Source organism: Thunnus albacares, chromosome 9 (assembly GCF_914725855.1).
Source record: "Thunnus albacares chromosome 9, fThuAlb1.1, whole genome shotgun sequence".
In the NCBI taxonomy this organism is placed as follows: Eukaryota; Metazoa; Chordata; class Actinopteri; order Scombriformes; family Scombridae; genus Thunnus; species Thunnus albacares.
The window spans coordinates 19,425,950-19,453,785 of NC_058114.1; the positions used below are offsets into that span (position 1 = coordinate 19,425,950).

The 27,836-nt window shown below is 41.1% G+C and overlaps 1 protein-coding gene across 1 annotated transcript; it reads right to left on the reverse strand.

The window, feature by feature from the left end:
* Positions 1-456: 456 nt before the first annotated feature.
* On the reverse strand, positions 457-27,190 carry qsox1 (quiescin Q6 sulfhydryl oxidase 1). The gene is made up of 13 exons (XM_044361618.1): positions 26,469-27,190; positions 25,594-25,694; positions 23,579-23,627; positions 23,134-23,236; positions 22,047-22,137; positions 21,592-21,737; positions 17,268-17,402; positions 17,044-17,173; positions 10,405-10,527; positions 9,121-9,259; positions 7,647-7,823; positions 2,636-2,797; positions 457-2,517 (listed from the first exon to the last, which is right to left on the reverse strand). The coding sequence occupies exons 1-13, from the start codon at positions 26,770-26,772 to the stop codon at positions 1,697-1,699; spliced, it is 2,481 nt and encodes an 826-aa protein (XP_044217553.1). The 5' UTR covers positions 26,773-27,190; the 3' UTR covers positions 457-1,696.
* Positions 27,191-27,836: the final 646 nt, after the last annotated feature.

The following is a 27,836-nucleotide window of genomic DNA, read 5'->3' on the forward strand; positions in this document are numbered from 1 at the left end:
AGTTTATTATCTGCAGGGAGCTAATCCTCAAGGGTAATCTCTCCCTTCTAGTCCTAAAGGAAAGCTGGATTACTCACTTGCTATAATCCCAATGAAATTGTTAGGATTTAGCTTGCGCTGCATAGCAGATGGCAACAGGCTTTTTCCTTCAACCTTGGGTGCTTTAACCCGCTATTTCTACATGCAACACCCTGCTCCTCCTTGCCTCATGTCCTGGTAGTCTTGGGTCAAAACAAAAAGACAAACAAAAACTTGTTATTCATAAACATAAAATGAATAACACCTGAGAGGTTCAGTAAACATATTTTGACGTCTGAGACAATACACATGGCATTGAGGTTCAACCCTTCCTTGTAAATTCACCTGGTATCTGTTCAGAAACACCTTTAATGTTGCCTTATTTACCTAAATAAAGGTTTCAATGACAGATCTGAGTTAAGAAAAAAAAGCAACTAGTCCTTATCAAAAATAATTTTATTGATTCAGACGAAAGCAAAGAAGCAAAACAGAAAAACACAGTGTTTTTGAGATGACCAGCAGAAGCTTTACATCATGGACACCGGCCAAAAACAAATCCCGCTTATTCTAAAACCTTGTCCAGTGTAAACATATGCGTCGTTCCACAACACTTCACAAACAACCGCAGTTGTAATGAGCAGCTGTTATGTAGACTCAGCAGTGTGATGTAATATTCAAAGATGTGATGTAACGCTCAGTGTAATGCAAACTGCCTCCAAGGAGCTGTAAGACAAATGGCTGATCTGCTCTTCTCTGGTGAAAGTTACTGTGGACCTGCTGGTTCCAGTTACAGTAATCAATGTGCTGATGTCAGTCCAACAACAGATTGTAAAAAAAACCCACAAAGAATTTAGGGACAAGGCTTTTTTTTGTTATCTGATTATTAAATGAAACTCATAAATGTGAAACTTAATAAAAACAAAAATCCACAAGTGATTGATTGAAGGGAGAAACAGTCAAGAATCACTTATTTGAGTATTTAGTTCAGATGATTTAAAGATTTTCATGTGTAAATATATAGAAAATTTCTACTGGAACTCATTTTTTGGTCATAGTACTAAGGGAAGTAGTGTAGAAGGTCTTTAGCCTACTGTGAAACAAACAAACAAAAAAAAGAAATCACATAAAACTCTTAGAAAATGACCGTAATTTCAGTAAAGCGACAAAAATAAATCACTTAGTACAAAATAACCCAAAACATTAGTTCCATTCACTTCATACAAATTTTTAAAAAATCCATTTTTATATAAATTTAATATTGGGTTTAATTTCATCCTTCATACAGTAAGTGGTCAAACAGAATCAAAAGCGTGATTGATCTCTCTAACAGGGAGCACAAAACTCTGAACAGAAAGCCACTTATGGAAATATACGCACAGAATTTCCACAGTTGAGTTGCTGCCTGAAAAGCTCTGGAGTGTTAGGTTGCATAACTGCCCTGATTTTAAAAGGTAATTAGCTAATTTTCCCTTCTCTTCCTCTCCAGACATGACCAAACATTAGGTGACCACACAGTAAAAAACAGCCTACTATTGACTGTAGGTAACAGTTAAGTGGACCACCTAAGACAGCACTAATCTTGACACATCTCCTTACACTAAACCCAACCTTAGCCCACATGAAGCTAATGAATGTTAATCATTGCTGTGACTCGGGTCAAATTTGGACACACTTTGGTTCAGGGCAGGGCCACTTTAGCCCGCCGTAGCCTGAGGCGGTTTTTAAAGAAAAGGTACATGGCCAGAAGACACATGGAGGACAGGATATAAAGAATGACGCACAGGCTGATGTCCACTTTAGAGAATCCAATGCTCAGCAAAGACATCCAGCGTCCTCTGTGACTAAGCTTGGCCTCCTCACCAAAGTACTGGCCTGTCAGTTCTCGCTTTTGCAGCCGCTTCCTCTGTTGCCCTACGTCCGGCTCAAAGTCCGGCTCCATAGGCTGCAGGCCCACCATCCCAAGCCCTGCGTCCAGCTCCATGCCAAGCCCAAACAAGGGCCCGGGCTCTTGCTCCTCCTTCCTCTGCAGGGTGCGTTGTTTGACCCGGCTGGAGGCAGCCAACCGCAGCGCTTTGGCCTTGTAGTGCTGGTTTACAAATGAGTCAAGATCAACGATGTCCTCCTGCAAGTCTCGCATCTTCATCCCCACGATGCTCGGCTTCCTGTTGGCCTGCCGACGGCCGCGACCCACCTCCATTTCAGGTTTGGCCCAGGGAGTCGGCTCAGATGTCTTACCTTCCATCTCATCTGCTGCTGCTACTCCCTCCGCACCTTCCTCCTCTTCATCTGTTACCGTTTCATCCTGCGGCCCCTCTTCTTCTTCCTCTTCCTCTTCCTCCTCTTCTGGCACAGTGGGTTTTGATGGTGGAGGAGGAGTCATAGAGTCCAAGGCCTCTCTGGCTTTCCTTTCAGCCCGTTGCCGAGCTTCTAAAGCTAGCTGCCGACTGGCATGTTTTTCCCGCTGGTTTGCCAGGATCTGGTTTTCATCCTCAAGGTAGTCTGGCAAGGAAACGAAAAAACAGAATTCATGATCAATCAGGATCAATGTAGAAGAAAGAAAGAAATTTCTGCAGTTTGGTAAAATCCTAAAATAAAAGAGAAACTATGAAACCCGTACCTGTGCAGATGCTGTTGGAGGAGAAGTAGGATAGGAGGAAGTAGAGGACCTGCTTATGGTTCCACCTGTGCTCCCCATTTTCCTTCACTGAATGACACGCAGAACACATTTCTGGTGACGGCCACTGGACCTTTGGGAAGAGTGGGTCTTCACTCAAAGCACCTGGGAGAGGGAAATGCAGGAACAGGACAGTATCAACAGTAGAGTCTGTAGAGTGCATCAGATTTAAAAATATTGAAGTTTAAGTTTAAAGTCCCCCTCGAGTCAAAAATATGTTTTTCTTCTTATTCCTTGACTTGGATGTTTGAGCTTCACTGTGCAGAATGATGAATGTGCAGAGTTTGACACTAGAAGGTTTTTTCACAACGTTTCTCATCTACTGAAAGTTTGGTGGGGATCTTGTGTTAAATGTGTTTTAAATGTGTTTTTTAAATGTTATGCTTTTAAAGATGTAACACAGCTTTGGAAAACATCTAGCTAAATACACCTTGGTTGGTTTCCACCTTCTTCCAAGCTTTAAGCTTTTACATGCTAAAAATATCATAAACTCAGATAATATAATACATTGCTATGCAATAAACTACCTTAAAACACAAAGCACTACTAGTGGTTTGTAGTAGTATTTGACACAGCAACACCTGGAGCAGCTACAACATTAAAATGCTGCTTACAGGGTAGTGTATCAATAATTTATTACACCCCTGGCTACTCTGCATAATAAGTACCTTTGCCTGTGAATATTGCTGCTGATACTTTTACTAAAGTACATTTTTGATACAGGACTTTTACTTGTAATGGGGATTCAGTAACCACACAGCTCTGAGGCTTCCAGTCAGCTGCTCTATCTATTGTTGTTTCTTGTATCTCCTTGTTGGTGCACTGACTTGAGGATGTAAGTGCTTTGAGCACTGGATGCAATCTGTGTTGAACCCATTTGATCTTGTCACAGTGCTCGTAAAAACTAAGTGCCCATATGCATATGTGTATGTATGTGTTTAAAAGTGTATATGTAAATCATCTGTCTGTGTTTCTGTGCATGTAATCTAGGGATTGATATTTTTGTGTGTGTTCGTATGACAGGGTCTAACAATGATCAATGGGCTTCAGGGGATGTCCCAGAGGGAGGGGTGGTGAGATAATAGATGTGGCCAAAGTGGACAGCATCCCCACTCGTACGTACACACGCACACACGCACACGCACACACACACACACACACACACACACACACTCCCTGTTTTCAGGCAGCAGACCTCAGTGCTCTGGACCACCTGTCTCGTCCCTTCACATCCCTTTGAAAGCAAAGTCCAATCTTCAAATTGAACATGAGAGCAACAGAAACCTCGGAGGGGAGCTGCCCCTCTAATGAATTAGAAACTTTCTCTTTTACCATGTTTTCTTTTATGTGGCCGCCTCCCACCACACACCCTGCATCCATGCAAACATACCGGCAGAGAAAATAAATGTACACACACAAAAACATACATGCAAGCCAAAATACAATCTTAGACGGACACACTCTGCACAAATACCTACAAGGACACACACACACACACATACACACAGGGCAGCATCTAGTAATAAATTGCTTGTTGTCACCAACATGCCATTGCATGTGTGTATGTGTGTGTGTGAAAAGAAAAAAAAAAAGCAGAGCAGCAGCAGGTCTGTCACTTTACAGCACTGTCAATTTACATCCTCCATCCCCTCTCCCTCTTTCCCTCTGCCGCTCAAGATTAATCTCAGTCATATGCATGTCTGTATGTACTCTGCATACAGTACTTTACATAAAGGATACATCAATTTTACTGTGTCCTGGATGGGCTGCAGCCTGTGGGTGTGTAGGAGCTTTTATACATTTCAGCAGGTGGGAGCACACACACACACACACACACACACACACACACACACACACACACACACACACACACACACACACACACACACACACACAGTGGATGCCTCAGATCTCTTTCCTTATTCTAATCAGCTTGCCACGTTTGCGGCCAGGGTGACTTTAGCCATACCAGCCATATTGAGATTGCCACAATGGCCTGTCACGGAGATGTCATCACCAGCGGACATACATATTCATCAGGTATAAATATGTATTGTTCAGCATGTCAAACTAGCTTCCTCAGCACTAATTCTGTAAGTGAGGATCACCTACACCGCGCGGCGTCCTGAGCCATCGTGGCTACTGTGAAGTGCAGCTGATGTCAGAGATTTTATGCTCATTTAAATAACTGGGGCTCAAACTAATCTAGGAATTATGATTGTTCGATATAGATTTAATAAGTGCTGTGTAAAAAACCTCAATGGTTTTTTGGTGCTGATCTAAATGTGTTTGTAGTGGAGAATATCTGAAGTTGTCAAGTACCGAAAGCTGGCATTAAATATCTGGTCAGATTCAAACCCTCAGTATTTGTTCTTTGATCAGAAAGTTCCCGATTTGGTCATATGATGATTTTAAGTCCAATATTCACTCTCCTTTTAGCCATGTTTTGGTCTCCACCAACTCATATGTTCACCAGTCAGTCTTGAACTTTTTGTGTCTGCCGTTTTGGTGCTTTGGGCCTGTAGTGTACGGTGGGTTTACTGGTTTTTCAAAACAGCTGCCTTTGAGAATTATAATGGGTATTTTTCACTACTTTCTTACATTTTACAGACAAAATAATAAATTGAGAAAATAATCGTCAGATTAGTTGATAATGAAAATTGTTGTTGCAGTCTTATATTGCTGCTTGTGTTAAGACATTTATTATTCAATATTTGCGAATTTTAGCTTCTCTCATAAAATGAAATGGGTTTTATGGAAAAACATATTTCTAACAGCAAGGTACTGAAAATATGTATTGTTTTGGTATTGGTACAAAAATTATGGTACTGTATTGGCACCCAACCCTTCTTAAAATCAATATATTGCCTCTATTCTGCATTAAAAAGAGACACACACACCATGCAAGCAGCCAGGCCTACTGCAGCGGTGCTGTTTTGTCTGTAGAAATGTGAATCAGTCTCAGCCTGTTGACAAGCAGCAACAGGACTGAGCTGCCACCGCTCTTAATTCTGCCGGTGCGAGGAGGCTGAGGGCCCTGGGGCCTCTTTGTTGCCAGCTAAATTAATTGTTCAGCCGCTTTACAAATAGCTGCTCTTTCATGCATGGCTGCTCTTGAAAGGAGGGGCGGGGAGGCCTGCTAAAGAGCTCCACTTTAGGCAAAAGGGAGAGGAGGGGTTGAGTAGATGGAAAGAGGGATGGAGTGTGCTCTCCTCAGGGAGACGCTGCCACTCATTGCTACAAACACAGGCAAACCCTCTGCTCCTCCCTCCCTCTCTCCTTCTGATTCACCCGACTTATCCCCTGTGGACCCCCAACTCACCCTCCACCATGACTAACTCCCCCTTGCCACACGCCACAACTTGACCCATGCTTGGAAAACCTGTGTGTGTGTGTGTGTGTGTGTGTGTGTGTGTGTGTGTGTGTTTGGGAGAGGGTGATGACTGGTGGAAGGGAGGGGAGGATTGTGTGGCTTGTGTCATGGTGTTTGCCACCTGCTGTCACACAATACCTTGGGAATTGTGTGTGCATGTTTGTGTGTGTGGGCAAAGAGGGCTGGTTCCTTTGGGACCCATCCTGCGAGGATGCGGTGCTATTACTTGTCAAGCGGAGCATATGAGTCCCAGGGGACGGTGAGTGGAAAGAGAGAAAGACAGAAACAGGAATAGAAGACGGATGGAGGGGTTGGGGGGGGGGGCTGAATAGTGTTTAAGTGTCTGGGGAGCAGACACACACAGGGACGAGTGTCCTTCTGGCCCCTGCTGTTCAGGACACAAGCTGTCCCTGAGATAGAAGAGGGGGCAGTCGACACAAACAAAAGATAGTGATTTAACAAAGTGGGCTGCTAATGACAGCCCTGTGCCTAATAAAATCATATGAACACAGACAACGGAGGAGGAATGCTGGTTTAGCACTTTTAAAAATAATGTGCAGAAGTGATTCAGTCAAAAGATGAACTCAAAACTTTGTAAATGTTTACACAGAGTGAGAAAAGACAGAGAAGTCTAGACTCAGGATGGGAGGAACTAGTAATGCAAGAAAAGTAATCTCTGAAGACTCTCATTCCTGTGTATGATCTACTAAAAGTTACTGATTGGGTGACTATGCTCAGTTAATCTTTAAATGGTTGGCCTGGATAAAAAGATTCCTCAAATCTTGAAGTGGAGTTGAGTTGGTGGTACAGGGCTATAAAGAAGAAGTGCAAGAGCAGGATCTGAGGGAAAAAAAGTTAAGAAGATAGAAAATGAGAGATGTCAGATGACCGGAGAAGCGATAGTGGGAGAGAATCACAGTAAGGGCGTGAGAAGGATGAGAGATGGCACAGGGGGGTCAAGAGAAAATGGGTGAGGCAGAAACAGATGATACCTGGGGGGACTAAGACCGAGTGACAGCTGGTGTCTGATCTGAGGATCCATCCTTACTCCTCCCCTCACCCTCTTTAGTCGTATTACGAGGACTAACTGACCATGAGAGGAAACTGGAACTTAAAATCTTCCCCCATATTGGGTAAAGTTCACGCTTATTATCCCACTGGTGGGGATGTGTAGACACAGAGGAGAGAGGTGTGGAAAGAAGAAAGGATGTGATGGAAGAAGTGGGAGGGACAGGGTGCATTGATGTCTCAGCATGCTAAGGTGTGTAACATGGACAGGTTCACAACTTTTATCTTCGTCAGTATATTCTGTGTTTCCAAGATGATGTCTAATGTAAACATCCTCTACATATTTATTGTTATTAAGGTCTTTTCACATCCTTCTTTTTTAAGTCCTCAACACACACAAGTAGTCACATCCTCTGTGTAGCAGAAAGTAGCAGTGTTTATAGAAAATGTGGTGTTCATTTTAGAAACCTTCCACAAAAAAAGTGTCTTAAAGCTGTAATAAAAATGAAGGAAAGAAGAACCACCTCTAGTCTTCTCTGCGAACTAGCTACAGATGACCACGCTGACTCCTACCTGCTAGTCTGTTGTTAACGCGATTGTGTCTTGACCACAGCCACAGGACCGCTGAAGACATCGTGTTCACCTCCACCAGGCTCTCTGCTGCCATGTTCTCAAAGTGCTCGGCACACGGCCTGCAGCCAAAGAAGTTGTGGATGTAGCTCCTCATTGCACTTAGCACCTCCTGGGAATCTGAAGGGGAATGACAAGACATGACATAAACACTGAATATTCTCAAAACTCACCAACATTTATGCAATATTCAATTAGATACGGTGATTATTGCTACATACAAACAGTGCAGTACAACAATACATTATTCTTTTATATAATACAATTTTTGTATTATTATTATTAGTAACTGTGAAAGCAAAATCACCAAGCAGAAATCAGTCATTATCTCCTATGTAATGCACAACCATCTGCCCTTGTAAAGTAAACCTGTAAACTTGTGCTGCAGCCTGAAAGCTTGCTAATGGCACCAAGGCTCCACAGACTCCTGGATTCCCACGGTAATGTGGGCCAGGAGTCACAGACAGCTGGGTTAACCCCACATTGAGATGAATAATCTATACGAATGGGATAACCCAATCTGGAGATTAAATACAGTTAACCCTCTGTGTGAATGGTGGCCAGGCTGTTGTCTCAGGACCTCAACAGTCCACTAACATATTTTCCTGTAGCTGTTTGCTTTTGTTCTCGGCTTAGCAGGACCTTCAGATGAACCTTTAGATGCGCCGTGCGGCCAGTCAGAGTGTGTTTGGGGTCTGTGTGATGTGTGTGTAAATAAGGATGGATATTGGATTGTGTTCACACCTTTAATACTGTATGCAGTGTGTGTGTGTGTGAGTGTGTGTGTGCGCGTGTGTGAATGAGTTCTGTTTTAAGTTGTGGTCAATACTGTACTGTATGTATGTGTATCCATCCATTAAGCTGGTGGCCTATGGGGGGCCAGATGGATGCCCCTTTTGGTCAGTCCATCTGCAGGTCACATGATGGTCCGTAAAACCTGGGATTAACCTCTGTGTGTCTGTTTGTGTGTGTGTGTGTGGGTGCGTGTGTGTGTGTTGAAGAGAGATTAACATCCCTGCCAGGAGCGGAGCCTCCGGTCATCTGCCTGTTTTATTAACCACTCACATTCCACTAATCTAACATAATCCCTTTTCACACAGTCACAATTAGGCTCAATTTTAGCTTTGACAAAAAGACAAAACAAAACAAAAAAAAGTCAAAAAAGTAGTCAAGCTACATGTTTGAATTTCTTTGAGTTTCTGTGTGTGTGTCCGTCTTTTCTCTGTGTGATGTTGAATCAGGTCAGTGTGAAAAGAGGTCTGCCAAACATTCCAGGGCTAATTTGTTTACAAAAGCCTCACAAAGCCCTCATCCTCAGTCCACCCCTGTCTCTGTGAACTCTCAATGGCCCTTTTCATTCACAGCAACACAAACTCTGTGTGTGTGTGTGTGTGCGTGTGTGTGTGTGTGTGTGTACCTGAGCCCCCAGAGTTCTTGGCGTGGACAGTAAGAACGTGAAAGAGAGTCCACATCCCACAAGGGTAACGTCTGAAGTGGGGTTGTGATCCCTGACAGCCCACCCACCTCACTCCTTCAGGCAAAGCAGTGTCTGGAGCCTGTGAGGGAGAAAACAAGCAGGCAAACATGAATCAAAGACCAAAAACAAAACAAAAAAAAAGGTCCTCTAAAAAGAAGAGCATCTCCCAACCTATTCAACTTAATGAAAGCCGTTCCGTGTAGTTTTCTTGATCAATGAGAAGTCAATCTCAGGTTAATGGCTCAGCCCTCCACTAATGAACAGAAGCTATCCAGATCTCTAACCATGAGCCACAGTTGAATCTGACAACATATTTTCTCTGACACAAAGTCGTTTCTCTCGCTGCACTCTATTGCCATCGCTAGCGGGATTGACAGGGTTACTCACATGTCAATAGTAAAGATTTGGTGTGCGTATGCGTGTGTGTGTGTAGACTCCATTTCCTCTGAGGTGAAGTCTATTCATACCTTCCCATTGATTCATTGATCCATTGATTTGCCTGCTAAAAGCTAATGATGTAAGTAAGTGAGTCTTTCAATTTGCGAGGGGCCATATACTGAAGGCATGCAGGCTTCATTCCAAAGACAACAGCACATAGATTCTCAGCTCTATGTGCTGGCACTGAGACAAGGACAAAGTACATATTGAAATATCTGGATATTTATCTTTAAATATTTTTTTTTACCAACTCCTTTTTAAAGAGAGATTTTCAAAATCACATTTTGACATTTCTTTAACAGAATCGGCATCACTTTGGTGCTTCTCAGGGGATTTTTGAACTGATTAAGTGGCCAGACTGACAAGTGACCTTGGTTGCTCAGTGAAACGACGAGACACTCCCAGACAGACGTCCTCACGTCAGTCTGGGTGCGTTTTGTGATGCCCTGCCCTCTGTTCTCCCTGCTTATATGTCTGGTACTCTTTTTCTGTATCTCCTTTCTTTCCTTTTTAGATGCCTGCCTGCTTAGATTCACAGAAGTCTGTTCTCTTTCTCAATTTGTATTCATGTATTCACAAGTGTCCTAAATGCAGTATGTAACATACTGACCACTTCTGAAACCAATGAATACCAACAAGAAAGGACAGACAAAAAAAGTTTACTCAGGATCATTTTCTTGTTGGTTTGACCGACAGGAATGAACAGTAAGACACAAGTTCAATGTAACAAGGATGAACAATGTCAACACTATATTGATATGTATCTGTACAACTGTCTTGACTCACCTGTGCTGAGTTATCCAGTATCTCTTCAAAAGCTTGATAGAAAACCTCATTGCCAGTCTGGTTCTGTAGCCAAGAGTTTAAAGACTGCAACAGGTTTATCACCACAGGACGGCCTGGAAAATACTGCAGACATAAAACAGCAGAGCACAATGGGAATAAGTGTTAACTTTGAGCAGTGACAGACAAAGCTGCTGATTTGAGAGACGATGATGTGTACATATAGTTTATTGAGAAAGAATGGAACCGAAAATCATGCAGTTTTGGTCACTTGTACTCACATTATTTAATTATGACAGTCAGTAGATTCCATTAGACTAATTTACTGATAAATCTTCACTGATGAAGTTCAACTGACTGAAATGTTGTAATGAAATAAAATGAGAACAAATGACCAACAGTTAATGGGATTTTGTTTCCCTCTCACTTTACACAGTACTTACTTCATGGTGTGCAAGAACTCAGCTGAAGCTTTTACCTCATATAATTTAGAAAATCTAACAAAAAGTGGGTCTTACAGTTCTTCATTTAGTTGTATTTTTTGGTCAGCCACATTTACATTTTTATTTCTAAAGTACTACTATTGATGCTCTTGCCCCTTAAATGATAAGACTGGTAAAATTCTATATTATTCTGATAATCATCAAATCCCCTGAACAGATCAAAACAAACAATGAATTAAGCCTACTAACAACTATTGTCTGTGTAGCCAAAGCCTAATTTAGCTTATTCCTCTGCGCCAAACAACTCCATTCTTGTCCAAAAATGATTTGAAGAAAGAGCTACACAATCATACTGGGTGACATGTTCCTTCATTATGATAAACTTGGCCTCTGTAGAGTATTTTGAGTCAATCCCACATACGCCAACCTGCTGCCGTAAATACTCACTAGCACACAAAATATGTCTTAATCAACAGGTGAAAATAGTCCCTGATATGCACAAATTACTCCTGTTTGAGTAACGTTTGCTAACAACTACAGTGCCCGGCTGTTTTAGGAAACCACTGATCCTTTTTAAAAAATGAGACTTTAGACTTTTGGACTACTGACGATTTACGTCTTCAGTAGGAGCCAGTGGGCTCGAGGCTGAGTGCCACATACAGGCTGTGGAAAGCATTAAGAGACGGTCTAATGCACCTTTGGTTTTGGTGTATTTGTGGGTTTTGTTGACAATAATCAAAATATAGAATATTGCAAGCCTTATCCTTAAACATCCACACATCTTAGCCTGAAATGAACCAAATCAAATCTTATCCTTGACAATATTGTGCAGAGTGTCTACGTGCTACACAACAGTTGTGGTTTGAGTGTTTTTCCTTCTCAGCACCTTCAAAGAATTTCACTGAATGTGACAACAGCCAAGCTTAAGCCTCTTCCTTCATTAAGATCCATTTCCTAAGCCACTAACAACCAGTAGCCACTGTCTACTCAGGTTCTCTCATGATGTGTATTTATGTCTTTTCAAATGATCACTGTCATGGTAACAACCATGGCTGTGAGGAAACATGATACTGTAACTAGCGAAGTGGGTTCACGAACAGAAAGAGGAAATCCACCTGATGGGTGTCTGAGACCAGTGATGACAGAGTAATGACAGACACAGACAAGCGTGTCTTTACACATATCATACTGACAATAGAAACAGCTGACTGCACTGATGGTAAGAGAGAGAAGAGTGCATAATAAATATCTGCTAAATGTGTTTCCTATTCTTACAGTAAGCCTCTCTGCCGAATAGTTTGTGATAATGGTCCAGTTCCTCAGAAATAAACACTTTAAAGGGATCAAGCTTTTTCTTTCCAAGACTTTAACAACAGGACAAATAGAATACTACCATGGTAACTTTAGTTTTTTGAATCATAGTTATTGCTAAACTTCTGCTGAACAGAGAAAGCAGAAGGTAGACTTAAGCTGCGTCATCCAAAATGTGGACCTTTTTAATTTGGCCTCAACCATCTGTTCAGTTAAATACACCTGCATACACAGACAATCTCGCACACACGGTCCTTTCAGTCAGCAGCTCAGTCCTCTATTCATCACCCTCTAACAGGATCTGAGTGTTACACCCTGACCACTTAACCAGACCCCCAGTGATTTGCTTAAACCTCCTGTGTCCTTCCCTCTTGACTGCGTGCAGCATTTTTCATCAACTCGGCCTTCAGAAAACTGTGTTTAGTGCTTTTAGTTTGTTGTACAAATGAATACAAAAGTACTTTGAATCATCAGAAAACATGGAAATCATCAGCTTTCAGATGTGAGCAAAAAAAATAAATCAAAACCATAAATTCCTATTGATCATCTATAATAATCGATTTGTATTCTGTTCCAACAGCAAACATTCACCTTTTTGCCGACTCTTGATCTCACTCTGCTGCATATAAACCTCTATACATTCACACACATACAATGTTAAAGGACACACATACACACACACATACTAAAGGAGGTGTGTCACGAGAGCACAAAGGCCTCTGATGTCTGCTGCTTGTTGCTGGGAAAGTGATATAATAGGTTTAGGTCTGGATCTGAGGTCTGAATGCCAACCAGTCAGAAAAGCTCATTAAAAAACCATATGAATTTAACCAGAAGAGAAAACGCAGGTGTTTCCCACTAATGGGCTTAGCTCAGCATCACCAACGCAACAATATTCATGGGCTCTCTCAGGCTGGTGATCGCGTAAAAACTCAAATGTTCGCCATGTTCAACTTTTGATTTGTACAAACATTATCACAGACAGATATTAGTTAGTGTCATCTTTCTCAATTTTATCAGTATTTGTCTTATTTTACATTGATTCCTCTTTTTTCTTAACCTCCCTGTCTGAATCCCTGGCCTTGATCTTTAATTGTGTACGATATCAATCAATCAGCTTATTAGTTTTGGAAATAGTTGCTTTGATATGTAGATGAACTCTGTGCCAACAGCAGTGAACAGGCCTTGACGGATAGGAAAGGTCATGTCACAGCCTGCACGGTATCGACTTTCTTTAGCCATTTAGGTGGAATTTAACAGACTTGCTGTCAAAAATGCAAAGGTGTTTAAAAATCTTATAACAAAAACAATATTGTGTGTTTTCTACATTTAAGATGAAATGATATGCATCATCTTCTTCATGAATACTGACATTTTTACACTGTGGAGGGAAAAAATTAAAACCAGAAAGGTACTAACTTAGATGTCTTCATCTGCAAGAAGCATTTCAGATAAGCACAACATCAAATGAGACAATATACTTCATTTAAAATAAAACGAACAGTATTTACATCAACTGACATGGCCATTAAAATGATCAGTTATTGAAAAAAATTCAGTATTCAGGATTACCAAAATTGATTTATATTTTGCTTAAACTGCAAACACTCTACTTTTATCATTTCTACTACATGTCTCCCTTTATACCTGCTCTCTCCATCTTAAAGAGAACACAGCCACACACACACACAGTTTGCCTCTTTCAACCCTGTACCCCTCCTGCCCCCATCCCAGTTGGACCATGACAATCCCCTTCACCCCGGCAATATGTCATCCCTGATCGGATTAGTATCAGCAGCACTTGAGAAACCACAAGCTCCTCGTGGTGAGGGTCCCAAGAGGGAGGCATCTGTTGGCTGGAGTGAGGGCAGACCAGGCCAGGCCTGGGGTAGAAGACAGGGGTGAAGCCCCTTGGTTATAATCCAACTTCAAACCACCCGGTGGAGGCAAGGGGGGGAAGCTGCAGACACGTGCCAGAGTGGGAAGAAGGCAAACAGCAGCCTCATCTTTACAAACACACACACACACTGTCACTGAGGTGAAGCTGCCACAGCAAAACAGCCACCTGAACTGACTAATTCTTTATGAATTACTTAAAAACAACTTACTATTAAAACAGTAATTCATAATTACATGGACAGCTGGTTTAAAAAACAAACAAACAAACAAAAAAACCCCAACACAGAGCATCCTGGTACCCTGGTAATAAAGGCGTATGTGGACATTATGTCCCTGACGTGACAAGGGCCAAGCCTGTGTCCCTTTAGACCAAAGCCCCCCCTCTTAATTCTTTGTTTTATTCCCCTGCCCCTCTGTCCCCCGTGGGCTGAAGGGCTTCTTTCAAGAAAAGCAGGATAGAGGTGTAATCCTTAAAAACCTTGCTTTAATGCTCTCATGCTTCCCAAGATCCACTTTTTTTAATCCTCATATACATGTAGGGGATTCATAAATCCGGCTTCAGCCTGACAAGACAGTAAATCTAGTAATATTATGACCGTGTTCAAAAAAAAAAAAAAGAAAAAAAACAACCCCCATGTTTACATGTTTGGATGAAGATGCGATGATGGTATGATAGTGGATAAGAAAGAAAGAAACAATTCGTGGAATTACAATTCTAGGACAGAAGAGAGTGTCATTTTTGAGGGCAGGGTAGAAAGATGAATACATGAGGGGATGAATAAACTTTCATACGCACACAATCCCCCATTAATATTCACAGAACAGAGTCATGCTCATACTGTGTGTTCATACCACACATGCACATACACACCATCATGCTATGCAAATACGCTTTCCAACTAATTGTTTGGTAAAAATTAAAAAACGTGTCATGATTGAGGAATGTGTCACCAGTGTGAAACGATGACATTCACGCTGCAGTCAGGACAGTGTGAGTCACTTTCACTAACCTAATCACATGACTCACACATGGAGTTCAGGTGTTAGATTTTTACATATTGTGTCAGTTATCAGCAAGAACATTTCTTCTTCAATCAACAGCTGTTATGATAAAAAAGCATCACTGTCTACTTACCAAAAATAGTTTTAATTCTGTAATATTTGCCCTATGAACTGTACAGTATCATATAAATTAAAAATATGAAAATTCATTCATTACGTATGTTTGCTTTTGAACTGTCATCCTCTCTCATCCCAAATCCTCTTCAGTTTCTTCAACCTGTTTCACATCCTACTTGCTTGTCTTACATTAACTGCTCCTAAAAAGCTAACCAGCTGAATGGATTCTCTTTGTAGGGAGAGCGCTCAGTCAAATGTCAATAAGGACTGTCACAAGTCCTGGTCAGCTGCAACAATGACAGCCTCCTTAGCCACACAAAGCCCTGCTGAACGGCTGGTCCATTCTGGTAGGGGGGACAGGCTAAAAATACCACTGGGACCTACTGCTATTGACTAAACAAACTGGAGCTAATGGGAGGCCACAGAGCGCTGCCCCCCCTGCCCACACACACACACACACACACACACACACACACACACACACACACACACACACACACACACACACACACACACACACACACACACACACACTAGCTTGCTACAACACCTCCCTAGAGGGTGAGATATAATCAGAGAGATTGGTGACAGACTAGGGCAGTGAGACAGCCTGGTGCGTAGCCAATAGGGACAGAGCTAGCGGGTCAGGCCTCATCATCACAACATGTTTGCCTGGCTGGCACACTTCTACTAGGAAGGAGGTGGACAGGGAAGGAGGGAGCATGTGATCAGAATGATAAAAGTAAAAAGAAAGCGAGCCAAAGTGGGTAGGTCCTTATTAGATGTTCATAAAAGCTGAATGATCAAACAAACATGAAATCCTGGAGTATTTTGAAAAATTAGCATAACCATGAAAGAGAGGGGAGAAGAAAGGGAGAATGGGAAAAAAGAATAAAAGAGACAGAGGCAGGACAGAAGGAGGATGGAAAATCCAGGGGGGAGCAAGAGTTTTTAGGGAATCACAGAGGACTGGCACAGTCACAAGTGTCTACAGAAATGTCTGTGTGAAGCCAAAGAGGGATACAGGAGGAGGAGGAGGAGGAGGAGGAGGAGTGGTTGGGGTATTCCAGGGAGGGTGGCTTGTAATCAGGCTGTGTGTGTGTGTCTAAAGCCTGTGGGCGGCAAGCGGGTGGCAGCCACGCTTCAATACCCCTGGGAGCCAACATGAAGAGGGTCAACAATACCCAAGAGAGTGTTTGTGCTCCTTTTCTAGTCAATGGCATCCACTTGTACTTTCAATAATGTACATGTGCAAGTGTGTGTGTGATGAAAAACAACATTTTTGCACAACAACTAATTAGGTCAATTTGCAGAATAATCTAATGGATGCTAAATGAATTTAAAATATGTTATGAATGAGGAAACAAAAGCAAAATCCTGCCAAAGAACAGCTGAAATCTACAAAGTGTGAACTACCATTTTGCTGTCTCATTCTCCATCTAGTGGTGACCTGCTGTAACTACACATTTCTGTCAGTTGTGGATACTCTCAGAGAAACAGCAAAGTCTTTTCAGGAGTAGGTTGGTTTTAACTGATTTTCACTTGTTCCTATGCATCCAAAAGTTGTCTTACCTGATCACTATAGTTTACAATAAATATGTCCTTGGATAACATTTTGTGAATATAAAATGGGGGAAAACTAGCTGCTGATTAAATCCGTCCAAATAAGAGAATTGTTGAGATACGTTTGCACTTCAGATGGTATTTCTGAATCAGATTTGTCACCTATATTTTATTTAATTTGATTCCTGCTTGTTAATATATTATTTTGTTAATATTCAAAATTGTATCATGTGTATCATTGGCTTTGTACATTGTGTGTCCACATTGTTTGTGCGTGTTTGCAGTGCTCTCTCTGTGTTAATTTCACCTTTGCGAGGACGGAGATGTACTTTTTCAGGGAAATCAGGGCCTCTCCTCTGATGACAGTCTGAGCAGCCAGCTCCACACGCAGGGAGTAGTGCAGCGCTGACTCCAGGTCTGCCATATACACGCTGGACCTGGACAAACAAATCACACATGGTAAAACTCAACTCAACAAATAATAAGGGTGAGGAGAGAAAGATGGTCATGTACGGTGTGTCTAGTTCATACTTGTTGAAGGATCTCCAGGGTTCCTCTTTGTTGGTGGTGGCGAGGTGTGTGATGTCTGGTGGAGGCTTTCCTGACCGCATCACCCCCGGCAGCCTCTGGAGGGCGAAAGAGTAGAAAGTACGAGCCTCGATGGTGCTGTGGAACGGAAGGACAGGTGTTACTGACCTTTAGGCCACTTATTAGGACAACCCTGTCCATGTATTTCTTTGTATTTCCCGTCTATGGCAAAATCACAATCCAGAGTTTTTTTTGTTAGTGGCTCCACACTGTACTCTGACCTCCTTGGTGCTTTCAAGAAATGTCTCAGCTCCTCTTTGAACACCTCAACATTTGAGCCCCTTTACACATTATAACACTTTGCATTTGTCTATTTCTGGTCATTTCTTAAAAAAAAAATCAAACACAAAAAACAAACTTCTGTCTAGCGCTCTGTCGTTGCACTTGTACCTGTTCAGCTACTTGAAAATTTCTACCACGGCTCTCCTCTAATGCTTGATTGTCTTGCCTTGCTTGTAAGTTGCTTTGCATAAAAGCGTCTGCCAAATGACGCAATGGAAATGTAACTTCAACACACATTGATATTTTAGACAACAGTGTGCTTCCAACAGTTTGGGGAAAGCCCTTTGTTGTTTCATAAAAAGATGGTTTGCTGAGTTTGATGTGGACGAATTCGCATGGCCTGCTCAGAGCCCTGATTTCAACCCTATCCAGCACCTCTGATGGTATGAATTGTATCTCCAACAGACTTTATCGCCCAACATCAGAGCCTGACCTTGCCAACGCTCTTGTGTCTGAATGGGAGCAAATCCTTTCAGCCAGGTTTCCAAACTTTTGTAGAAAGCCTTCCCAGAAGGGTGACTGACGTCATACCTGCATATCAATGCTTTTAGCATGATTTGTTCAATAATCCCATATGAGTGTAACATTCAGGTGTCCACACACTTTTGGGTATATGTGTAGCTGTTTGTTAAGAGCTAAGCAAGGATCCTCAAACAAAATGCACTTTTCTTTTTTCTCCTGCACCTTTTGTTTTCAAGTCCACTGCCATAAAAATTGTTTTATGACCTGTTTTTTCTGTGGCCGTATATTTTACACACTTACTGGAAACGCATTTCAAATCCTGAGCAGATGGTGCCAGAGTGGCGTGGGACTGAGAGAGAGGAGAGAGAGAGAGAGAGAGAGAGAGAGAGAGAGAGAGAGAGAGAGAGAGAGAGAGAGAGAGAGAGAGAGAGAGAGAGAGAGAGAGAGAGAGAGAGAGAGAGAGAGAGAGAGAGAGAGAGAGAGAGAGAGAGAGAGAGAGAGAGAGAGATCACTGATCATTTAGCCGTGCGATAACGCTGGAACTGGAACCACAGCCATTAATGTTCTCTCTCTCTCTCTCTCTCTCTCTCTGTCTCCCTCCCTCCCTCCCTCGCCCTCACATCCTCCTCTCATTTACTTATTCCCTTCGTCAGGGACAGAGAGAGTGACAGAGAGAGCGAGAGTGAGAGAAAGCATCGTAAAACTGGAACAGGATGGTAATAAGGAGGATGGATACGCTGGGCCCACGCTCACTCACACCAGCCCGGGACTCAATTACACCTGCGTGTCTGGTGGGAGTGTACAGATGTGGAAGGGGAGCCATTCATCCAGCGATCCCCAGGGCCGACGGGCAGGCAGGCATCAGGGAGGGCTGGGAGGGAATGCATTCACCTGGGACCAGCACACATTACATGCATGACGGATGTGAGACGCCCCCGCACGCTCTCACACACACACATGCAGACACACACAACCGCACACTCTGCTCTCCCAGGATCAATCAGACATTCAGTGATGATGGGAGGCCATCTGTCGCCGTGTGCGGCTGGGGCTTGTTTGGCAGGTGAAGCCAGAAAAGCAATGGCATTGTTTTCATGCAAGAAATTAAAAAACCTCCCCTCTGTACAGTGATGGAGATGAGGGGGGTTGGAAGGGGAGAGATGGAGGGTGAATAAATAAATCAGCAATAAATCATTTCCTTTTTGCATTTGTCAACTAAAAAGAGTCCTCTTTGCATGCCAAGTTATTGAAACAGCCAAACAAAGAGGCAGAAACAGCAGATGAATTTGCAGGGTGAGGAATGATCAGCGCCGCTTTATGATAGTGAATAATGGGAGCGATTTTGATGCTCTGATCCCATTAAGAGGCCAGATGTTTAAAAGTATTCTCATGAATAGGGTTCAGATAATGAGCAAACGATGAAACTTTTCAGCAGAAAGCAAAGTTGTTTTGTGTTGAACAATGGAAACCGAAGGGGAATAAACTTGGTGTTTGTGTATTTCAGATCAAGGTAAATGGAAAATGTATGAGATGTATAAAAAAATATCAATACAATGCATTTATGTTTCTATTTCAAATGTCTCTAATATAGAAAAATATTTTTTTGTTAAACCTCCATCAGGTGTTGTCCTTTCTTTGGGTTAAAAATAATATTGAAAATCTAGGAATCAAGGTTGATGTGGAATCTACAAATACACCCTGTTGCACTTGATGACTTCAGACAATGAACAACTGTGTGCCAACTGGTGTTTGCAGATCACATGCAGAACAGTAACAACATTGTTTTTCTAATTTGTGCCAGTTTACTGTCCAGTACAACACAGCTCACAACAGGAAACTCTGGAGGTTCTTCAATTATATTGATTTAGACTTTGTTACAACCTTTATGAGTCATCTATGATGCTGATTGGTTGATTGCTCACTGATTGCTGTGGTGTTTTTGCACAGAGATCAATAGTGAAAGAGATCAATTGTCAAAGAGTTCACTTCTCAGACAAACACTGTGAAATCATCTTCCTTTACTACACTGTCTTTTTCAGGGTTGTGTTTTAGAAACACAGAGCGCAGTAAACTTAGAGGCCCTTCACACAGGTGATTTCACTTGTGCAAACACTCCTCAGTTGAGAGGAGTGTACAGTGTAAAATATACATTTACATGTTTTTATGTTCATTTCATGTCCTCATGTCTTTCTTGATATGAAGCAATTGGTGCATGTAATTTTTTTTGTTGTAAAGCACTTTGAGCTGCATTTTTTTCTGTATGAATGCTGTATAAATAAAGTTATTATTATTATTATTATTATTATTATTATTATTATTATTATTATTATTATTATTATTATTAGTAGTAGTAGTAGTAGTAGTAGTAGTAGTAGTAGTAGTATTATTTAAATAAAAAGGAATCACCACTTTGCCCTAAACTTATTTTATTAGATTTACCTTATATCCATATGCAAGCATCAATTGATCAGTTAAACAAGAACACACCTGCTGATTGTTTTGGGGACATAATAAATTTACAGGAAACAGTATGTAAAATGTTTGAACTATCAAAGTAATATATATCCATGGTGATAGATGGTTCCCGATTATGGTGGCGAATGGAAGGTGCTTTCCACAGTTTACCCTTATTTAATACCTGCTCCCTTAATGTGCAGGTCCCTACATGTCTGTCTCACTTAACAGGCTTTTTTTTTTTTTTTTTTACAGCAGACACTGCAGCAGGTCGAACTGATAACATTTATAATGCCTCTGCTCCAATCAGGTGTCCAAGGAAGTCATACTGGTGAGCCATTACGCACCATACCAGGTTCACGAATTTGGAAGTAGTGAAGGGCTAGTATTTAGAGGGTAGTTTAGAAAAGGGCCTTCATGCCCGCTACTGTATCCAGTTCTTCTTCTCTTTGGTTTAAACAAACAACTGTTACTTGTAAAACCTGTTGTACGTACTGTAACAACTGTCTTCCATTCCCTACCCAGATGTGGGCGACTGTGGCTCAGGAGGTAGAGCAGGCTGCTCACAAACCACAGGACTGGCAGTTTGATCCTTGAGCGTGTCCTTGAGCAAGACACCGAATCCAAAGTTGCTCTCATCGATGTGCGAGTGTGTGTGTGAATGGGTGAATGAGAGGCAAAAAATTGTAAAGTGCTTTGTCCGTTAAGGTAAAAAGTACCACATGAGTGTAAACCATTTACCCTTTCTACCCATTCCTTTGCCAGGAAAATCCTACCTGACACTGAGTGTTAGTGAAACACAAAACCTTAATAAGCTGGTAAAACAAATCCTTACTGTGTTATATTACTGTTACATATACATGTATATTTCATGAAGAAAAAACTTATTATTGTTATCATACATCCCTACACTACAAAATATTTTATGTCTATTTGAAAAGAATAAAATATCTAAAATTTTGCATATTTTCTTATATTTTTTAAATTTAGCTGTAGGAGGTGCAAGCTGGTGATGATGATTATAGCGCTGTGTTTTTCAACGGAAGTGAAAGACTACAGAAACACTCACACTCTGAGTCTGGTGAAGTTGCCTCCAGGATAATAAAGGTAGCAGGATGGGAACTCAGTTACTCCCAGTTTGGTCACTAGGCCTTCTTCAGTGCTCAGGACCCTCCGCACTGCAATGTTCTCAAACTGTAACAGGTCTAGGGTTACCTGATGTATACAGTGAACACATGTGGAAAAAAGGGGAAAAGTTTTTAGTCATGTTATATTTTAACATATTGACCTTGCATATATCATGTCGGTGATATAAAAGAGTGTGAAGGTGTCCTTTTCAATCAATCACTATACCGTCTCATTTCAGCGACTAATTTTCCCTTTCTGAACAACGTAACGTCATCCACAACAGAGCTTTGTTAGTTACATCAAAGTACATAGTTGGAATGTATTTCAGATTTCTGAAAGCACATCTAGAGAAGAGAAAAACACACACAGCGGGTCGATGGAAACATGAACTGTTACCTCTTGGCCGATGTAGGATTTAGTTTCCTCAAAGATCAGGGCCAAGTGTTGAACGTTGTTGGTCTCAAAGAAGCTATCAACCTCCGCTTGGCTGGAGCAAGAGGAGCAGAAAAAACACATCAGACTGGAGTCCCAGACATATATTACATTGATGCCAAAGAAATCCCTGACTGAACATAACTAATGAATTTAAAAAGGGATTAGTTATTAAAACAGTGGAGATCAAAAAGAGGAATAAAAGAAATGCAGGATTTTATGGACATATTTTTAAGGAAAAAGGGGAGCATTCTAAAATTAAATTGAAATGTATCTTATTTAAGCTTTTTTTATTTACCTCTGAATTGTCTTGGATCTCTCCTTTATCCCTGCAAGACTTCTAGACTACACCCACAAACTTAAAAACATTAAAACTACTGTGCCTCAGCCTCATATGTGCTTTCAAGTGTGTCATTTCTACTTCAAAAATGTTCTTTTGGTTGAGAAAACACTTTCCATTAGAGGTTTGTTGTGAAGAAAGGTGGTTCAAATTCACTTATTATTTTTTAAATTCCAAAAAGAAGACAAGGAGAAGAAAACGTCATGTTTCTGAAATAGTGATGGTGCGTTCCCTTTAAAACTAAAAGGAGAGATAAACTTGACTCATATTTCCTGTTTCCTTTTCCTGCACTATTATTGTAATAAACCGTCTGTATGCAGTACATGTGTCTGAATACATGTATGACATAGTGTGAGCTGAGCAGGGAGGCCAAGTAGTGACAGTCTGAAAACTCTTCTGAAACATGTGCGTTCTTCAGACTCTAATTAAATAAAATAAACTTACATTAGAGTGCCTCACCACAAGCTAACAGCTAACTGATCAATAATCATTGCTTTATTAGATCAAATGAGACGATGGGACATGAAGGGTTTCTACAGCAAGAATTCAACAAAAGTATAGAAGGAACACTGTAGAGAAACATGAAACTATAATCCACATGAATGTAGAATTACATGAAAATAAATAATAATATAGACTGATGAATAGTTAAACCTTTACCTTCATATTTCTCTTGTCACAATGAAAATGAACATGTGTGTGTGTGCTTACCTGGTGGGCTCCAGTGGGGGGCAGGCCGGGGGCCAGGGCTCTTCATGGGTTGCCAGTTTATCTATAATCTTGTGTCGGAGACCTCGAACATCACGGGGAAACTCTGAAGGTCAAAGAACATCAGGAGAACATTATACACCGCTGATTGTTCTCATGCAGGACCATTGTTCACTAAAACACACTGATGAGTGAGTCCCTGCAGTATTACATAAGTGTCTAAATCCTGCACAGTTACATACTGGAGCTGACTTATGTTAATAGTAAAATATGAAACAAAAGGCTGACTAGCAGCTATAACTACATGACTAACACTTCTGATAAAGCCATGCTCACTCAGCATACTCCTACTCGGACATGACACCTTTTGAAACTGCACGTTCTCTATGAAACACAATTCAGGGTGGCGTGTGAAAGTGAACAAACCATAAACTCCCTTTTTTAATACCTTTAAAAGCCTCTCCAGTAGCTTCAGCCTTGGAATAAGCGTGGAAGAACTGTGAAGTGAGAGAGAGAGAGAGAGAGAGAGAGAGACAGACAGAGAGAGAGAGAGGGTTTGTGTTAGGAGTGGATTTGAGGGAGAGAAGTGAGATCAGCTCAGACCGGCCTCACACGACCATGAGAGAAGCAAAGCCATGTTGTGTAATGTTTGGTTGGGGGACAGCCTTCCCCTCTGCCCGCCTTGACCTTCAAATCCTTCCTGGTTAAAATGAGTCGCAGATGTTAAAGCTCCATTGTTAATTCAGACAGAAGGAGCTCTTTGTTTTATCGGCTTTCATCGGATGACAGAAGGGAGAGAGACAGGGCTGAGAGCAGAGGCCTTTAACACACACACACACACACACACACACACACACACACACACACACACACACACACACACACACACACACACACACACACACACACACACACACACACACACACTCCTGCTGACTAATCAAATATGTTGCAAATACAAATGCAGATGTTTAATGCTGGGGCGTTTCTGCTGTGTGGCTGCTGATCATGCAAAAGTTTACTCCACAGGGAAATGACTACTGCATCTACTAGTATCAAACACAATCTGTCACATTCTTATCCAGAGCATCAAAAATTATACATAAACTGAAAAAAAAGGAGACGCGCTTTCACAGATATATAACACAAAATGACACCGTAATCTCCAACTGAAACAAGGAGAATAGTCCCTGACTGACTCAAAACTAATCATTTTACAAAGTGGATCCTACAAGTTTTAAAGTTACTGAATTATGAACTCTGAGAAAAGCAAACTTATGCTTACAGAGTTGCAGAGCAGCAACAATTAGTCGATTAATTGATTGTCATATTTAATCATTTCAGTCATTTTTTTAATGTTTTTTTCTAAATGTTCCTGTTTTCAACTTCTACATGGTAGTAAACTCCATATTTTGGGGTTTTGGACTGTTGGTCAAACAAAACAAGACATCTGAAGACATCACCTTTAACTGGGAAATTTCATTATTTTCTGACATTTTATAGACCAAACAATTAAGCAAGAAAATAATCTGTACATTAATGACAAAATTGTTAGCTGCAGCCTACACACTTGTTAAATTGCATTTTTAAAAATACACAAACATTTCAACTGTTCATGAAGTTTCAGGTTTTAAGATCAAAAATAAGCAAATAAGCAAAATATATTTAAGAAATTATCACCAATTAACAACTTAAACACCACTTGTAATAAAGCAATGTGACAGAGGTTGCACCGGTCACTTAGGGATAAACAGTTATACTCTTGACTTGACTCTGGTTTATCAAATACTTCAAGAAAGTCGATGCAAACAGGCTTTTTGTTCCCACACATGTTCATGCACATTCCACATGTGAATAAAAATCACACATATCAGTGTAGAAAAAAAGGAGCGCCAGGACAAGTTCAAGCAAAACTGTGAACATTCCTGATTTTACGGTTAGTTCCGAAAATATATGAGAGTAGCATGAAACTGAATGAGAGCAGCAGAAGGACTGTCAATACAGTATGGTGTGCTTCTGCAAGACAATGACCACAGAAATATCTTTCTACTTTCTTGTAGGATGACAACTAATGGCTATTACATTATCAATTCATCTGCCAAATTTATTTTTAAAATGCTTTCCAAGCACCCACATCCTTGATTTAACCATTAAAAACCCCAAATCAATCATCAATTTTGAGAAGATGAGATCAGAGAATGTTCTACATTTCTGCTTGAAAACTGGCCGAAACAATTAATCATGAAAATAATTGTCAATTAATTTTCTGTCAATATTTTCAGCTCTAATTTCTTGTCTCTTTAGACACAGTGGAGCAAACATGTTCATCATCTTCTGCACACATTTCTCTCCTGCCATCAGCTTTACTGAATAAAAAAAGTAAACTCACATACAGCAGCCATGGTGAAATAAAGAAAGAGCACTGCAATTAATGGGCTTGTGTGAACAGTTAACGTTTGATACCTTTAAAGTCGGATACCCTCTGATGCTAAAGCCAGCGCAAACCTTCCTGTTGGCCTCTGCAGCACAGTCTATAGCTGCCAGGTCCACAGCTGGCTTCCACTCTAAAGAACAAACATCAAATAGAGACAGAGAGAGAGAGTGAGAGAGAGAGGGGCACAGTAAATATTTAGTGTACTGTCTGTCTTCTGTACCCTGCACAGTATACTAACACTGGACAGGCTCAAAATTGCCCAGGTTTGCTGAAGCTGACACACATCTATCTACAAGCTGAGAGGTGCTAGAGTGGATACAAAGTTATAACTGGCATCTACTCCTGATTTCACCTGAAGTTCTCTAAAACTTTTCAGCTGGATCACTCCCCTGGCTCCGAGGCAAAGCATTTATTTAATAGCATGCCAAGGGATCAGATGCCATTATTGACTGTGTGTGAGAGTGAAACACGGGACTGAAATACCCCATGACTGTGTCAGGCCCTCTGCCACAAGCAGAAACTTCACTCTTGATAATCATCCTATTTATATTAATTCTCATGGCTCTGCAGTATTTAATTTGGCTCATGAGCCATTGACACAGTCCTCATTTAAGAGGGTGTGATAGTGAGACAATTAAAACACATTTATTAGACTATGCTCTTATTAACAGATAAGAAACAACAGCCTGGTGCTCTTGCTCTTTCCACGCAGATGGATGAATTATAGATTATTGCTTATGTGTGAAACTATGAGACATTTTCATGCCTTATAATGTGAATAAAACAAGGTCAGTGGTGTAAAACTGATAATGGAGTGTCAAGTAGGATTTCCGCTATTATGAGCTTAAAATAATCAAAATGCATTGCCCTTGTAAACAGCTGTAGCTACGTGCCGTGCACCAACCTTTAATGTCTCTTGCCAGGCTTTTGTACACCGGTGAAAAGGCGATGCAGTGTCCGCACCATGAGGCGTAAAACTCCACAACTATAGCGGCTGTGGAGTTGACCAAAACCGACTCAACATTTTCCGGAGTTAACAAGAGGATCTGGTCAGAGGCGGTGTACAGTCCGGCCTCCGCAGCGGGAGGGAAAAGTAGACAAAAACACAGCCAAACTGCAGATGCTGTTGCTATCTTTCGGAGATGTGTCGGGATTTCTCCACTAAACCGAGACGTGGCACCGACACCACGGCCGCCGCGCCGCGCCATCTTTCCCCCGTCCGAGTTGCTGCTTCTCCTGCTGCTGCTGCTGCTGCTAACCGTCGCTCTGAACGCAAGTTTCTACCTCGTAGTCGCAAAACTTGACACAACTTTTTCTCCCTCTCTCTTTTTGTTTTTTTTGGCCAGCAGGCTTCATGGGTCCTCCCCCTGGCGAGCTACCAGTCCTCTAAAAACACACCAGTCATCACAACCTCCCCACAATCATTCATTAGCTACTGCTCTAAACTTTCTTTGATGTTAACTAGCTAATGAGGGAGCTTTAGAGTGACAAGTATCTGTGAATAGACTGTTTATCTGCCCCACATACGGCTTACATACAGGAAATAACCATTTAATTAATATTACAATACTTAAATAAATAAACTAATAGTTATTTTTGACGGACACACACACAAAACATCTTAACTCAAGGTCAACGTACTCGCATTTTTCCGGGCTCGACCCCATCTCACGGTCTTCTTTAACGGTCATGTCTCCATGACAACTGCGCAAAATTCTTTCTTGGTGGAAGACAGTAAATAATGTCTAAAAAAACAGATAATGTAGTATTAGTTCCTCGTTCAATACATTCAAAATCAATAAATTAATTTAAAACACTGTCAATTTCGTGTTCATATGAAATCAGATAAAAATGTCATAAAAAGTTGGCAGTATAGTTGGCCATAAATTACAAGTAGCTGTATAACTGAAGATTTTGACTTGCAATGAAAATTAAGTAGTTCAATTTCTTTATTGATACTCCAGAAAATATATTGTCTGTCTTACATTGGTGATTTTTATGAGCATCAGAAAGCTTCAACAACTTTGTATTAAATGAACTGAGGTTCATTTAATTTTTCATTCAGTCCAGTTTTCCGTCAGCACCATCCACATGGAAACTGTTTGTCTAGCCTTCAAAAAGTATTCACAGCAAAACAAACATGAAACATGCTGTTAACTCCTCACACCTGCTCTATTGTAATTTTGGGTTTTTTTAATCTAAAAACTTTATGTTTAAGATATTTAGACTAAAAAGTATCAACTTTAAACATCAAAATGTGTGTGTTATCACA